The following is a 16,487-nucleotide window of genomic DNA, read 5'->3' as shown; positions in this document are numbered from 1 at the left end:
GAAAAAGCCAGAAGTAGTGCTGTGGCTCCAGTGGTAGAGTGCTAGCCTTGACACAGCACAGAGAGGCCCAGGGACAGAGCACAGGCTGAATTCAAGTCCCAAGAGGAGAGGGGGGCGGAGAGGGAGACAGGAAGAGAGGGAGAGAGAAAGAGGAGGGAGGGAGAAAGAGGGGGGAGGGAGGGAGAGAGAGAGGTTCTTGACATCTTTAGAAGAACTGACTTGTGATTTGAAATGTGAAGTAGTTATAAGGGAAAGTAGATTCTGTGGGCAAATGATGATGGGGCTATTCACTAAGACGGGAAATGGCTTTAGACCTCAAGGCTTCCATGGAATTTGCAGTTGGTCACGGATGACAGTAACATGAATAGCTTTGGTGGAGAAGGCGGAAGTCAGTGCTGTGGGCTGGTAGTGACTGTGAGAGGCAGATGCACATGTGATGCCTCTGGAGACATGGCTGAGAGGGGCAGGGAAGGGCAGCTCCGGAAGATCAGGCTCAAGGGTAATGGCTGATGCCTGAGCATCTAGTGATCACTTCTTGTCAGTTGTGGGGCTTGAACTCAGGGCCTGGGCATTGCCCTTGGACTTTCTCAAGGCTAGTAGTTTAACACTTGAGCCACAGCACCACTTCTGGTTTTTGTTTTTCTATGTATGTGGTACTGAGAAATTGAACCCAGGTCTTCATGCACGCTAGGCAAGCACTCTACCACTAGGCCAAACTCCCGGGCCCGAGGCCTCACATTTCCTAGGCAAGCGCACTACCATGTAGGCCACATGTCCAGCCCCCTATTTTACATCTAGACTTCAGAGCTTCTTTGGAAATGTTGCTCACGTTGGAGCTGCTATGCAGGAACAAAGCCAGAGTGAATTGTGTTCCAGGTAGGACCAGCTTTGCTATCAACTCACCTACAGAACTTTCTCTGTCAGAGATGTCTTCTCCAAAATTGGAAGAGTAGCGCTCACCTGAACTTTCAGGGAAGGTCACCTGTGCCTGCTGCGTTCTCAGGGTGAGAAAACAAAGCATATAAAAAGGGCAGAATGGCTGGACCGGCCTCGACTGCCCTCTTGTGGACGTTGTCTCACCACTCAGAGAGTGCCTGTTGTAGGGCTGAATGGGAAGGAGCAGAAGCACACATGTCTAGATTGCTACAGTAGAAAGTTCCATAATCCAGGACTTTATCTCTAGACAGTGTTGTTCCTGAGTATCTAGATGTTCCCTTCTAACATGAGTCTGAAGACAAAGACCTTGCATTATTCACTTCTGCAATTTTTCATTCAATAAACATAAGGGTGTATAACAAGCACTCGAGGAACACAGTGTAATAAGTGAAAACACAGATAAGCCTAGTAGTTTTATTTTTAAAATTTATTATTATTTTTTACCAGTCCTGGGCTTGAGTTCAGGGCCTGAACACTGTCCTTGGGTTTTCTCAAGGCTAGAGCTCTATCATTTGAGCCTCAGCACCACTCCCTGCTTTTTTCTATGTATGTGGTACCGAGAATGCCAGACAAGCACTCTACCACTAGGCCAAACTCCCGGCCCCGGCCTAGTAGTTTTAAAAGTAAAATGCAAACACACAGCATATTCTTTTTCATAGTTTTTTGTTCTTATTTTGGTTGGTTTGTTTACACAGCACCTTCTTGCTAGGTGTTACACTTGAGCAATGCCTCCTGCTCACCACAGACCCCATTCTTTTTTGTTTTCATCTTGTTATCACAAGAAAATTGGAATACTTACTAATTCTCAAAAGCATAAGCTAGGCTTTTATTTTTAGAGCCAAGCCAAACAGGTATAAATATCCCATCCCTTCAAACTACTGTAGGAATCACATTCCTTTCTTACATGGATCAAAATTTATACTGAGGGCCAGGAGTGTGGCCCACTGGTAGAGTGCTTGCCTAGTATGCACGGAGACCCAGGTTCGATTCCTTGGTACCACGTACATAGAAAAAAGCCAGAAGTGGTGCTGAGGCTCAAGTGGTAGAGTTCTAGCCTTGAGAAAGTCCAAGGACAGTGCTCAGGCCCTGAGCTCAAGCCCAGGACTGGCAAAAAAATCTCAACAACAAAAAAATCCCTCATACTGAACAATGAGTTCTGGGTTGCAAAAGAGAATTTTTTTGCATTTGTCTTTGTTGTAAATGAAACACACTAGTGCTAGCATCTATCTATCTATCTATTTTTTTGCTAGTCCTGGGACTTGAACTCGGGACTTGGGCACTGTCCTCAGGCTTTCTCAAGGCTAGCACCCTTACCAGTTGAGCCACAGCACCATTTCCAGCTTTTTCTGTGTATGTGTTACCAAGGAATCAAACCCAGGGCTTCATGCATGCTAGGCAATCACTCTACCACTAGGCCACACTCCTGGCCCAGTGCTTGCATATCCTTAACTTTTTTTTTGGGAGGTGGGTCATTGGGCTTGAACTCTGGACAATGACCCCAAGCCCTTCAGTTAAAGGCTACTGTCCTACCCCTGGGTCTGGGCATTGTCCCTGAGCTCTTCAGCTCAAAGCTGCTGCCCTCCCCTTGAGCCAAGCCCCACTTCCCATTTTCTAGAGATTAATTGGAGAAAAGAGTCTCAGGTCTTTTTGTGCCTGGGCTGGCTTTGAACCTTGATTCTCAGACCTCAGCCTCCTGAGTAGCTAGGATGACAGGCGTGAGCCACCACACCCGGCTGATCACTTGTTTTCCTTCAAAGGTCATACCAACATCAGGTTTGATGTGCAGTAAAATGTTGGGATGTACTACTATATGATATTTATTCCCCTCAGCTGCTTGGGCTTTCGGCAGGGAAGTAGCCTGTGAGATGCTGTGCACCAACCATCTGGGGAGAGCTGTCCACAGCTGTCCTCAGAGACATGTGACCCACCTGTCATGTTTATAGGTTCTACAGTGGGTAGCATGGTGTCTATTCAAACATCACTCTTCAGGAGAACACTTGTTCCCCCCCTCACACTCCCTCCCCCTTCCCCATCAATCAACTCCCAGGGCAGCTTGGAAATTTGGTTCTGTTATCTGAGCCCCTTTCAGGAATCGCCTTATACTGAAAACCATCCACGGCGCTATTCCTTCTTGGCCAGCATCAGTCTCCTGGTTGGTATGGGAGTGCACAGGTCTGCTTTCTCTCCGTAGTGTGGGAACAACTCCGCAAGGCCACACAGTTTCGGCACTTCTGTCTAGTTGTTTTCATTTGCTGAGTTGGCTCCTAATCAACTTTGACTCCAATTCCCATTTCAGTATGTTTCTCAAGGAAGCCATCCTGGCAACCATCAGTGACAAGGGTGCCAAGGAAGGAAATTCTTTTTTTGTTGTTGTCAGGCTTGAACTCAGGGCTGGATGCTGTCCCTGAGCTTTTTTGCTCAAGGCTAGCACTCAACCATTTTGAGCCACAGCTCTACTTTTGTTGTTGCTGCTGTTTTTCTGGTGCCTGGCTCTCTCTCATGATTCTTTTGTTGTTGTTGATTGTGAGGCTTGAACTCTGGGTCTGAGCACTGTCCCTGTGTTCTTCAGCTCTAGATTAGTGCTCTACCACTTGAACCAAGCCCCACTTCCCATTTTCTAGAGGTTAATTGGAGATAAGAGTCTCATGGACTTTAGTGCCCAGGCTGGCTTTGAACCTTGATCCTCAGATCTTAGCCTCCTGAGTAGCTAGGACTACAGGCATGAGTCACCCAGCCAGCTTTTAACATAGCTTTGTACATTTATTTTGGGGTGTTGAGCATCCTTAGGGGTAAAAAAAATCCTATTGGATATACTGTGTAATGCTTTATTATTTTCTTTGGTCAGTTTTGGAGCTTCAGTACATATATATGTGTATGTATACACACACATGTATGTGTGCATGTACTTTGTGTGTGCATGTACTCACATATATATGTGCACATATATGTGTACTTTTTGTGTTTCTCTTTTTACTCCTAGACTCAAAATGAATTAGGAAGTATTGCTTCCTCTTTTTTGGTGGAAGAGATTTATAGGACTGGTGTTACGTTTTCTTTATATATTGGCAGAATTTGCCAAGAAAATCACTTGCACTTGGAGATTTCCATTTTAGGGGGCAGAGAAAGCTTTGGACAATTCAAATTCTTTAATAGTGCTATTGCTATTCAAATGATCTATTTCACATTGTGTTTTCAAGAATTTTTGCCATTTTATCTTAAATGATCAATATATGTTTGTTCATTTGCAAGGTCTATAGTGATAGCATGTATCATTTCTGGTACTGTTGTGTCTTTTCATTGTTAGTTTTGCTAGTGGTCTGCCCATTATTTTTTTTTTCAAAGAACTAGCTCTTTAATTGCTTTTTCTTTTGTTTTTTAGTGTCAGTTGTGAGACTTGAACTCTTGGCCTGTGCGTTGTCCCTGAGCTCTTCAGTTCAAGGCTACTGCCCTAGCACACCATGAGAGCCAGGGCGCCACTTCTGCTTTTCTAATGATTAATTGGACTGAAGAGTCTCATTGCTTTTTATTTATTTATTTTTGCCAGTCCTGGGCCTTGAACTCAAGGCCTGTGCACTGTCCTTGGGTTTTCTCAAGGCTAGAGCTCTACCACTTGAGCCACAGCACCACTTCTGGCTTTTTTCTATGTATGTGGTACGGAAGAATCAAACCTGAGTCTTTGTACATGCTAGGCAATCACTCTACCACTAGGCCAAACTCTCGGCCCCACTTCTAGCTTTTTTGTTTATATATGTGGTACCGAGGAATTGAACCCAGGTCTTTGTGCATGATAGGCAAGCACTCTACCACTAGGCCCAACTCCTTGCTCTCATGGCTTTTTAGTGCTGGGGCTAGCTTTGAACCACAATCCTCAGATCTCAGCCTCCTGAGTAGCTTACAGGTGTGGGCCACCATGCCCGGCTTTAATTGGTTTTTCTTTGTTTATCTTTTTCTGTGAGTCTTGGGACTTGATTTCAGGGCCTGGGCACAATCCCTCAGCTTCTTTTGCTCAAGGCTAGCACTCTCCCACTTGAGCCATGATACTACTTTCAGTTTTTGATTATGAAATACTGAGGAATCAAACCCAAGGCTTCATGCATCCCAGGCAAGCACTCTACCATTAAACCTCATTCCTAACCCCTTGTCTATTGCCTTTTTGTTTTTTTGCCAGTCTTGGGGCTTGAACTCAGAGCCTGAGCACTGTCCTTGGGCTTTCTCAAGGCTAGAGCTCTACTACTTGAGCACAGCACCACTTATGGCCTTTTCTACATATGTGGTACAGAGGAATTGAACCTGGGTCTTTGTGTATGCTAGGCGAGCACTCTACCACTAGGCCAAACTCCTGGCCCCATCTATTGCTTTTAAAATCTCATCGATATATTCTTTCCTTGCACATTACTGCTATCTTTAGCTTCTCCTTCACAGGCTTCTTTTTGCTGTTGCTGGGGATTTAACCCAAGAGTCTTGCCTATACTAAGCAAGTGTGTTATTTTTCTAATACAGATTTAGAAGACTGATTTATACTTTGTTTAGTAACAGTGCCATAATTTTCTTCAGCACTGTTTTATCATTAACTCTAATATGTTGCTTTCTTTTCCTGGTGGTTCTGGGGTTTGAACTCAGGGCCTTCACTTCTGAGGCAGGCACTCTACCACTGAACCATGTCTCCAGCTTTTTCTTTTTTAAAATTAGGTTACATTATACAGGGAGGGATTGCACTGTTTCACGTTTTATTTCTGCTCATGCTTACAATATATTCTACACAGTTAAACTCTCCCTTCCACCACATACAACCCTTTTATGCTTTTTTTTTGGGGGGGGGTGTCAGTCATGGGGCTTGAACTCTGGGTCTGGGTGTTATCCCTGAGCTCTTCGGCTTAAGGCTAGCACTATGCCACTTGAGCCACAGCGCTATTTCCAGTGTTTTGGTGGTTAATTGGATATGAGTCTCACAGACATTTGTGCCTGGGCTGGCTTTGAACAGCTCTGATCCTCAGATCTCAGCCTCCTGAGTAGCTAGGATTACAGGCTGAACCACTGGCACCTAGCTCTGCCACTTATTTTTTAGATCAAATCTTATTCTTGCCCAGGTACCTGCCTGGATTTCACCTTTCTTTTGTTGCTGCTGTTGATCTCAGGGCTGAACTCAAGGCCTGGGCACTGTCCCTGAGCTCTTTTTGCTCTAGGTTAGTGCTCTCCCATTTTGAGCCACAGCACCACTTTCATTTTTCTGGTGGTTAGTTGGGAGATAACTCTCAGGGACTTTCCTACCCAGGCTGGCTTTGAACCTTGATTCTCAGATCTCAGCCTCCTGAATAGCTAGGATTATAGGAATGAGCCACCAGTGCCTGGCTGCAAACAGTTTTGTCTGGCTTTATAATTCTTTATAGAAGGGAAATTTTTTTTGAAGGTAGGGGGTTTGCTGTTAATCTAGGTTGGCCTCAAACTTGCTATGCTCCTACCTCAACCTCCCAGGTACTGAGGTTACAGGCATGTGCCACCTCTGCTACAATTTTAGTCAAGGAGCAATTCTAATTCCAGAGTTCTTGGTGCCAGTGACTCACACATGTGATCCTAGCTACTCAGGAGGCCGAGATCGTGGACTGTGGTTTGAAGCCATTCTAGTCAAGAAAGGCTGGAGATTCTTATTTCCTATTAGCCAGCAAAAAGCTGGAAGTGGAGCTATGGCTCAAATAGAATACCAGGGACTGAATTCAAGCCCCAGTACTGGTACCACCCCCCACAAAACAATTTCATTATATCTGCTCTCTCAAATGTGATATTCCAGTCAGAGATTTAACAAAGCCCCAGGAACATGGTATGTATTGACCAGGGCAGTGTATTTTTCCCTCTTCCGGGGGCTTGTTATATCTCTAAGAAAAGAAGGTCATAAATATTTGCTTTTATTATTAAGATGAAAATTACACTTACAACCCTTTCCTTGGGCCATATAAACACTCCCAACTTCTGTCATAATATAGTTTGAAGGGAGACGGACCATCTGGACATTTCACATGACATCACATTACTATATTGATGGCATCATAGTAATTGCATGGAAAGAGCAAGAAATGGCAGGTACACTTGAGGCCTTGGTGGGATAAGTGTTTTCATTTATCATCTACACAGAACCTGCCATATTTGTGAAGTTTCTAATAGTTCAGTGGTCTGGAACAGGCCAGGGAATTCTCTCTAAAGTAAAGGAGGAATTTTATATCTCACATCTCTTACTAGAAGGGAGTAGAGATTTTATTAAACTTCTTTGGAGTTAAGAGATATCAGATTCCACATCTGGAAACAGTTTTGATACAACAATTCAGTAGAGCAAAAGCTGCCAACCTTGAGTGGGCCATAAGAAAAACAAAGACAAAGCAAAACACAATTCTGTGGCAAATCTAGACTGTGAAACAGGATCCTTAAAAGGAAATGGGAGGAAAGCATTCCATACTGCTTATAGCAAGGAAGACATACACGAATCTTAGTTAATGCATTTTTCAAGAGAGCGCCTGTCTGAGACAAAACCATCACCTGTGGGATACCAACCATGTCACCAGAAATTATAATCTGGGTCATACCTCCAACTTACAAATGGTAGAGCTCTAGTCTTGAGAAAGTCCAAGGACAATGCTCAGCCCTTGAGCTCAAGCCCAGGACTGGGGGAAAAAAAAAAAGGGGCCGGGAGTTTGGAGTTTGGCCTAGTGGTAGAGTGCCTGCCTAGCATGCATGAAGACCTGGGTTTGATTCCTCGGTACCACATACATAGAAAAAAGCCAGGACTGGTGCTGAGGCTCAAGTGGTAGAGCTCTGGCCTTGAGAAAGTCCAAAAACAGTGCTCAGGCTCTGAGCCTAAGCCCAGGACTGGCAAAAAACAAAAAAAACCCCAAAAAACAAAACAAAAACTGAGCGCAAGCAGAGGCAGAAGCAAACATAGCAGCACGTGCAACTGGCCAGACTCCCTATCACCCACCACTGTTGTACTGGTGCTTTTCTCATGGTTTACTTCTCTACCTGTTCAGGGCATCACCACAGAAGAAAAAGGCTGAACTTGCTCGTCTTAATAGATTACAGGCATGGGCTGTCAATGCCCTGCTACAGGTGGCCTTAAAAGACAGCAGCAAATGGCTTTAAATGGTTGGAGTTTCAATACCTTCTCATTTATTCACTCACCCAGTCACTATGCTAAACAGGGCTTTGGTGTTATCGTTGGGTGCTCTACCCAACTTGAGCTACTCACCCACTCCAGCATTCTTCCTGGTTGAGAATAGTCTTGTATATTTTTCCTGAGCTGGCTTTGAACTGGGATCCTCAGATCTCAGCCTCCTGAGTAGCTAGAAGTACCAAGTATGAGTCACCAGTGCCTGCCTGACTTCACTAATTGTTTCTGCAAAGAACTCACTCTATGACAAACTTTTTTTCCCTTCGGTTTCCTTCGGGCGTGAACTCTGGGCCTAGGTGTTGTCCCTGAGCTTTTGTACACAAGGCTACCACTCTACCACTTAAGGCATAGCCTCACTTCTGGCTTTTTGATGGGGATGAGTCTCTTACTTTTCCTGTCTGGGCTGGCTTCAAACTCTGATCCTCAGATCTCTGCCTCTGAGTAGCTAAGATTATAGGTGTGAGCTACTAGTGTCTGACCAGAAGTTCCCTTTCTAAATGTTTTCATTGAAATCTCATTTTCTCTGTCAATTATTCTTAGGCTTATTCAGATCTTTTCTGAGAAGCAGAAACCATTGCATAAAGGCTCTGTGCTCACTCATTGTGACTTTTTCTTTTTGCTAGTCCTAGGGCTTGAACTCAGGCCTGAGCACTGTCCTTGGGCTTTCCTCAAGGCTAGCACTTTACCACTAGAGCCACAGCACCACTTCCAGCTTTTTTTTTCTATGTATGTGGTACTGAGGAATCGAACCTGGGTCTTTGTGAATGCTAGGCAAGCACTCTACCCCTAGGCCAAATTCCTGGCCCCACTGATGACTTTTATCAATAGATCTAATTGAGAATAAGTTCTAAGACCAAAGATAAAATAACTTCTGTGGTTCATAAAGACATTTTAGGGCTAGGAGTTTGGCCTAGTGGTAGAGTGCTTGCCTAGCATGCATGAAGACCCAGGTTCAATTCCTTGGTACCACATACATAGAAAAAGCTGGAAGTGGTGCTATGGCAAGTGGTAGAGCTCTAGCCTTGAGAAAGTACAAAGATATGCTGGGTGCGGTGGCTCACGCCTATAATCCTACTAAGGAGGCTGAGATCTGAGGATCAAGGTTCAAAGCCAGCCCAGGCACAACAGGACTAGAGACTCTTAGCTCAGGGACAGCACTGCCAGGCCCAGAGTTCAAGCCCCATGACCCACCTCCAAAAAATAAATAGATAAATAAATAAAAGCACAGGGCTCAGGCCCAGAGTTCAAGCCCAGGACTGGCAATAAATAAATAAATAAATTAAATAAATAAGGAAGACATCTTACTTTGGATGTCTTATTCCCAGTCTACTGAACCCCAGTTAAATTAATACATAAAAAAAGAACACGTCTTTATTTCTGTATGTATAAATGTTCAGTTCAGGTGATGAGAGCCAAGTATTAGAGATGATGGCTAGCTCTTCCATTCACTCCAGTAAATCCGATGGAAAAAGAGGCTGAACAGGATCTAGACTGCTTTAGTCTACTCCTATGCAACATAGTCTATATAGTCTAGTACTTCCTGAGCAGAACTGTCCCAATAAAGCCGGATGTCAGACTGTTGAGAGGTGCAGATGGCAATATGGAAGAGTCAATATAGACATATGTCTTTCAGTCTGGTATGTCCGTATGTTCTCTGAAATCCACACTTTGTCAGAACTAGGAGGAAGGCCAAGGTGCCGGCTCATTTTTACTCTGCTGTTCCTGATTCTGCTTTTCAGAATTAGAGAGGAGGTTCAGATTGGGAATTGGTGGAGGACAAGCCCTTGGCAGCTTTCTGAGCTAACCAGTACTTGTATCTTTTGGTCTTGGGCCTCTCAAACATGACCACAGACATAGGAACTCTCACAGTGTCCAGCCCATTTACCTGAAAAGGAAAAACAAAAACAAAAACAACAAAATAATATTAACTGGGCTGAGAGTTTGGCCTACTGGTAGAGTGCTCGCCTAGCATGCATGAGACCAGGGTTTAATTCCTTGGTACCACACACACAGAAAAGGACGTAAGTAGTGCTGTGGTCTTGAGAAAGCCCAAGGACAGTGCCCAGACCCTGAGTTCAAGCCTGAAGACTGGCAAAACAAACAAACAAAAAAACAACTTCCCCCTCCCCCCAAAAACCCCAAAATAGTATGAATCCTCAGAGACCAGTCAGCCAGAGCTAATATTACCCAACTCCCATTTTTTTTTGGTCAGTCATCAGGTTTGAACTCTGGGCCCGAGTACTGTCCCTGAGCTCTTCAACTCAGGGCTACAGCCCTACCCCTTAAGCCACAGTGCCACTTCTAATTTTCTAGTGATTAATTGGAGATAAGAGTCTCATAGGCTTTGGTGCCTGGGCTGGCTTTGAACCACAAGATCCTCAGATCTCAGCCTCCTAAGTAGTTAGGATTATAGGTGTGAGCCACCTCACCTGTCCCCAAACCCATTTTTTTTTCATGTTGATTTTTTTCTCCCAGTGAGAAAAAAGGAAACTATACTTGAAACACTTACTGTCACCTCACACCAGTACTCGCCCCACCGTGTGATAGGCTCCTCTGGTAACTTCAATGCATGTGGGGCAACTACAACACCAAGCTGCAAAAGAAAAAAAAAATCAGCCAAGGAACCCTCAAGAATGCCATTTTAGACATAAAGCTATCTCCTCTACAATTTTCTGTCCAGGAGAACTTGTTCTGGTTGATCTTATGGAAGAATACAAAACTCTACAGATGATAGCAGAGAAGCTCAGTCTAATTTCTCAGAAAAGGAGGTGAATTTATCAAGATAAACCCATTAAAACCACCTTCATCCATAAAAATAACAATTCTTCCATGAGTCACATGCTCATAGGTTCCGCTTATCTCCACCAACTCTCCCTATCCATCTTTAAATTCTGTGATAATCTCAATCCTTTCTGCCTACTACTTGCAAACAATATTTTAATTCTAACTCATACCCTTCTGAAATGAAGGACTGAAGTTGGGGCTTCCTTTCTAGAGGAAGCTCGTCTCTAAATGGTGTTTTGGAACACTCACATTCTTGAAGAAGTGGCGGGCAACTATTTCAGGGTTCAACTCCCATTTGACATTGTTCTTCATTCCTACTTCCAGGTGACAGCCTCTTAGAAACTTTACTGTCTGAAAAGGATAAACAGGGACTGAAATTCAGAGTTGGAGTCAAAGAAGAGGAACTGTATTAAGAGTTATATGTCTGAGAGTTCCGAAAAAAAGGACACAACTTCGGCCTCACGTTCAACATGGAAGAAAATAGCCTTATTGTACTAAGGCTGATAATGTAGAAAGGTATATAAGCAATCTTTGTATAGGATGTCACCTATATACACTGTGTTCCAGAGCAAGCAACGTTAAAGTAAGGATCACCAAAAAGGACTCCTAGAGTATCTGGCATGGAATGGCCTTTGTAAACTATTTTTGCTATTTAGACTATTCTCACGGGACTTGTACTGCTACCTGCACCAAGTGAATAGTTCTTATTTGCTTACAGAATGAAGTAATAAATTAATTACTTGAAGATTCAAGGTGTTCTGTACATGTTTCAATCCCCTTTCTAGCCATGTTTTGTAACATTACACTATGTGAATCCTTCAGTTTTCCTAGACTGGTCTCTCTATTAAAATGTGCCTTAAATTTTTACTTGAAATTTTTATCCTTTAAGAATACTTTTCACGGGCTGGGAGTTTGGCCTCGTAGTAGAGTGCTTGCCTAGCATGCACAAAGACCCAGATTCAATTCCTCGGCACCACATACATAGAAAAGTGGTAGAGCTCTAGCCTTGAGAAAGTCCAAGGACAGTGTGCTCAGGCCCTGAGTGCAAGCTCAGGACTGGCAAAAAAAAAAAAAAAAAAAAAAAGAATACTTTTTGGGGCCAAGAGCATGGCCTAGTGGTAGAGTGCCTGCCTAGATGCATGAAGCCCTGGGTTGGACTCGTGGCTCAAGTGGTAAAGCTCTAGCCTTGAGAAAGCCCAAAGACAGTGTCAAGTCCCGAATTTAAGCCCCAGCCAGGACTTACAAGTCAAAAAAACAAAACAAAAAAACCCCCAACTTTTCCCAGAAGGGAAAAGGAGTGACAGAAGGAGTGACATTGTCCAAAAGAAAAAGAAATGGGGCTGGGAGTTTGGCCTAGTAGTAGAGTGCTTGCCTAGCATGCATGGAGATCAGGGCTCAGTTCCCCGGCACCACACACAAAGAAGAAAACAAAGTGGTGCTGTGGCTCAAGTGGTAGAGTGCTAGCCTTGAGGAATAAGCCCAAGGACACTGCTCAGGCCCTGAGTTTATGTCCCAGGACTGGCAAAAAATTAAAAAAAAAAGAAAAAAGAAAATGAAATGTACTCATTTTCTGACTTATATAACTGAAATCCCTCTGTGAATCACACTGAAGGCAGACTTCACCTTACGTTTGTTTTTTGGGAAGATGAGGGTTACTGGGCCTTGGACTCAGGGCCTCAGACCTGCTATGAAGACACTCCATTGCTGAGCCTTGTCTCCAGGCCTGCTTCACCTGGTCATATTTGAGATAGGCCTCACTTCCTGCCCTGGACAATGATCACCTTACTTTAGGCTTCCCATCATTGCTGGAATGATTGGCCCCTGTCAGCATGGGCAGCTTTTTCTATTGAGATGGGATCTCCTGGACTTTTCTGTTCAAGATGACATGCAACTGCCATCTTCCCAATCTCCCATGTAGCTTTTTTTTTTTTTTTTTTTTGCCAGTTCTGGGGCTTGAACCCAGGGCCTGAGCACTGTCCTTGGGCTTTCTCAAAGCTAGAGCTCTACCACTTGAATCACAGCACCACTTTTCTATGTATGTGGTACCAAGGAATCAAACCTGGGTCTTCGTGTATGCTAGGCAAGCATTCTACCAATAGGCCAAACTCCTGGCCCCCATGTAGCTTAAAACTGCAGATGCATATCACTACACCTAGCCTACGGACTTGAGAAAGAAGAGGGTCTTATGAACTTTTCTGCCCAGGCTGGCCCTCCCACTCTGTATCGTAAGTAGCTAGGCAAAGAGGAATGAACCTAACTCACTAGCTTTTCACCTCACATTTTCAAATGGGTTCCCTATGCCCAGATGAACTCAAAAAGCTATGGTACTTCACATAAAAGACCAGAATTTCCCAAGAGGCAAGTTACAGTTGTATGGGGGAACTTACAATACTACTTTCTCTCACTCCAGTATTTGTAATCAAGAGACTCTGAGGAAATCAGGGAGACTCAAGAAGAGGTTGGTAAGCAATAAACTTTCTACGTACCGCTTCTCCTGCCTTGGTCTGGATTTTCTCTAGTTTTCCTTTTTGTCTCAGCTAGAAAACAAGTAAAAGATAAGAGTTCATGTTAAGTAACATCAAACTCTTACTATGCCAAGGATAGGCAGGGCTGCTGCTGCTTTTTTTTTTTTTTTTTTGTGGGTCAGGGGACTTGAACTCTGGTCCTAGGCACTGTCCCTAAGCTCTTCAGCTCAAGGCTACTGCCCTACCCCTGGAGCCACAGCCCCACTTCCCTCTTTCTAGTGATTAATGAGAGACAAGAGTCTCATGTTCTTTAGTGCCCAGTCTGGCTTTGAACAGAGATCCTTAGATCTCAGCCTCCTGAGTAGTCAGGATTACAGGTATGAGCGACTGTGCCCTGAGTCAGGGAGCCAGCATTGGATTCTTATTCTTCTAGCCCCAACTTCCTATCTAAAGACCAAAGGAGAGGAAAATTTCTTATATGTTTTGTTCCTCCAAGTTCCTCTTATTCACTCACCAATTTCTCCTCCTCAAAGAGCTTCTTGTTTTCAGGAGATGCATATACAGCCAGTCCCTGAGGAAGGAGTCGATTACGACCCACATATTTTTTCACCGAGACTAGGTCACCTCGGACTCCAAGTTCTGCAGATGAGAACAAGAGAAATTCTATGTCAACAAAGAGCGATGAATGGCTTGGGTTATAGCTCAGTGGTAGAGCTTGTCTAGCATGTCCAGGCCCAGTGATGTGTGTCTGGGGGAGTAGGGGCAGGGGAGCACAGTTCTTTATTTTCTCAAAGTTCCCACTCTTCCTTTAAAAAAAAAATTACTTAATAGAAACTACACTGGGGAGACTGAAAATTAGTTTCTTTAGGGCCTGATATAGAATTTTAGCATTCCTTGTTTGAGTGAATAACTGTTCAGAGGGTTTCATTAGGTATGGAAAAATGCAGCAGGCTTCTCTTTTTACAGAATGGTATTGCTGCATCCACATTTTAATTTTCAAAGATCGCCATCAGTTTTTGCCTTTTTTTTTGATCCTCAGACCCCAGCTTCCTGAATAGCTAGGATTACGGGCGCGAGCCACCGCACCGAGCTTGGCTTTTGCTTTTTTTTTTTTCTGTCGGTGGTGGGCTTGGGCGCTGTCCCTGGGTTCTTCTGCTCAAGGCTAGCACTCTACCACTGGAGCCACAGCACCACTTCCGGTGTTCTGGTTGTTCTTACAAGAGTGTCTCGGGCTGGCTTTGAACCGCGATCCTCCGATCTCAGCCTTCTGAGTAGCTAGGATTACCGGTGTGAGCCACTGGCGCCCGGCTGCAATGGCAGAACTTCTACTCGTCTCCTTTCCTCACATACAGACAGCTATGTCTTCAAACCAGAGAAAGGCGAACAGCAGGCGTCTGACAGGGTCAGCCTGAGGGGGTCGGGGGCCGGCCGGGCTTACCGTCCACAGACTGCGTGAGGATGAGCTCTAGGTTCTCTTTGGGCCGGTGCTTCGTGTCCTCCACCAGCCTGTAGACGCGGTGCCGCCGGTGCAGGCGCGGCTTCCGGCCCTCCTTGGCCAGCGGCACCTTCCACCAGCGCTCCACGATGACCGTGTCCTGGGGCGGCGAGGCTGGGGTGAGTCCCCACGAAGAGCCACGCACCCGGAGCCCGCCACGCCACGGCCAGCCCCCCGCCCTAACTTCCAGCGCGCCCCGAAACCACACTCGGGCGTCAATAGCTCCGTCCGTGCCCGGGACCCCAGAACCCCAACCCGTCCTCACCCGACGGTGCGAGAGACTCAAGTCACGCTGCAGACCGGCCGTCCCCGCTTCAAGTCGCGGCTGGAGGAGCTCCCGGACTCCTCCCCGCAGTAGCTGCACTGCCCCGCCGACCCGCAGCAGAGCCCGGCCAGAGGCCGCGACCGCAAGCGCGGCCGTCGCCATGATGCCGGGCCGGGGCGGAGACCAGAAGAAGGACCCCGGCGCCGGCGGTGGGCAGGGCCTGGCTGGGGCTGTCCGCGGCGCGCCGGAGCCGGCGAGCTGGGAGCGGGAGGAGACGCGGGGGTCGACGGGATCGGGCGGGGGGACGGGGGGGGGGGGGTGGGGGGGAGGAGCGCCGGAGGTGCTCGAAGGTGAAGAGATTCCCCTTCAACGACCGGTCCCCAGGAGGACTGTGGCCCTGTCGACTCTCCGCGGCAGGATTTGAGGTCCTAGCCATAGCGGGGGAGTTTAGAAACGGAGGTAGGGCCCCGCCGTTGCCCGGCGGAAGGCCCCAGACTGGCGAGGAGGTCGTGAAGAGGGAGGGAAGAGGATGCTCCCCACCTCATCACTTGTGGCTACTAGTGGCCTGGCCAGTGGTCGGTCTGAGGAAGGATTGCAGATGTAGAGATATTAATTATTATTATAATTGTGTATGCGTTATGGGGCTTGAATTCAGCCTGGGCGCTGTCCCTGAGCTGTTCAACTCAAGGCTGCCACCCTACCCCTGAGCCAAGCCCCACTTCCCGTTTTCTAGAGGTTCATTGGAGAGAAGAATCTCAGGTCCTTTTGTGCCCAGGCTGGCTTTGAGATCCTCAGATCTCAGCCTCCTGAGTAGCTAAGATGACAGGCGTGAGCCACCGCGCCCGGCTAGGGGAATTATTATTTTTTAACAAATATCGAAAAGCTAGATTCAGAAATTAAAACCACGAAGCAACTGCAAAAGTATTTATGCGTCCCTCCCACCGTGTCTCCTTTGTAGACCCTAAGTTGCAAGAACTGAGACCAAAGATCTCGATCTGGCCTCTGAAATGGAAAAAACAAAAAACCCTGCCAACTCTGTAAATGGGTCAGGACAGAAAGTTGGGAAGTATATGTGGGCAGCGTGTGGGGGAGAATCCCTAAAACCCACCTAGAATCCCTCTGTTTGGTAGGCCTAGAAACATCTTGATATTTAAAAATTTAAAAAAAGCAGGCCGGGCGTGGTGGGCCACGCCTGTCATCCTAACTACTCAAAAGGCTGAGATCTGAGGGTCGCGGTTCAAAGCCAGCCCGGGCACTAAAGTCTGTGAGACTCCTCTTCAATTAACCACTAGAAAACCGGAAGTGGCACTGTGACTCAAGGGGTAGGCTGGTAGCCTGGAGCTGAAGAGCTCAGGGACAATGCCAAGGTGATAGCCTTGAGCTAAAGAG

At 45.9% G+C, this 16,487-nt stretch overlaps 1 protein-coding gene across 1 annotated transcript; it reads right to left on the bottom strand.

The window, feature by feature from the left end:
- Positions 1-9,434: 9,434 nt before the first annotated feature.
- On the bottom strand, positions 9,435-15,290 carry Mrpl9 (mitochondrial ribosomal protein L9). Its single transcript, XM_090340988.1, has 7 exons — positions 15,099-15,290; positions 14,777-14,933; positions 13,853-13,977; positions 13,360-13,410; positions 11,123-11,224; positions 10,599-10,682; positions 9,435-9,974 (listed from the first exon to the last, which is right to left on the bottom strand). The coding sequence occupies exons 1-7, from the start codon at positions 15,258-15,260 to the stop codon at positions 9,831-9,833; spliced, it is 825 nt and encodes a 274-aa protein (XP_090197114.1). The 5' UTR covers positions 15,261-15,290; the 3' UTR covers positions 9,435-9,830.
- Between the last annotated feature and the right edge of the window lie 1,197 nt (positions 15,291-16,487).

The sequence above is a fragment of the Megascapheus bottae genome, chromosome 10 (assembly GCF_031878675.1).
Source record: "Megascapheus bottae isolate mThoBot1 chromosome 10, mThoBot2.hap1, whole genome shotgun sequence".
Taxonomy (NCBI): Eukaryota; Metazoa; Chordata; class Mammalia; order Rodentia; family Geomyidae; genus Megascapheus; species Megascapheus bottae.
This window is presented reverse-complemented; position numbering and strand designations above follow the sequence as displayed.

Coding starts and splice junctions, on each gene's coding strand:
- Mrpl9 (XM_090340988.1), bottom strand. CDS start 15,260: ATGGCGACGGCCGCGCTTGCGGTCGCGGCCTCTGGCCGGGCTCTGCTG. Junction 13,978..14,776: donor CCTCACGCAGTCTGTGGACG/GTAAGCCCGGCC, acceptor TCTCATCTGCAG/AACTTGGAGTCCGAGGTGAC. Junction 10,683..11,122: donor CCCGCCACTTCTTCAAGAAT/GTGAGTGTTCCA, acceptor TTTCTTTTGCAG/CTTGGTGTTGTAGTTGCCCC.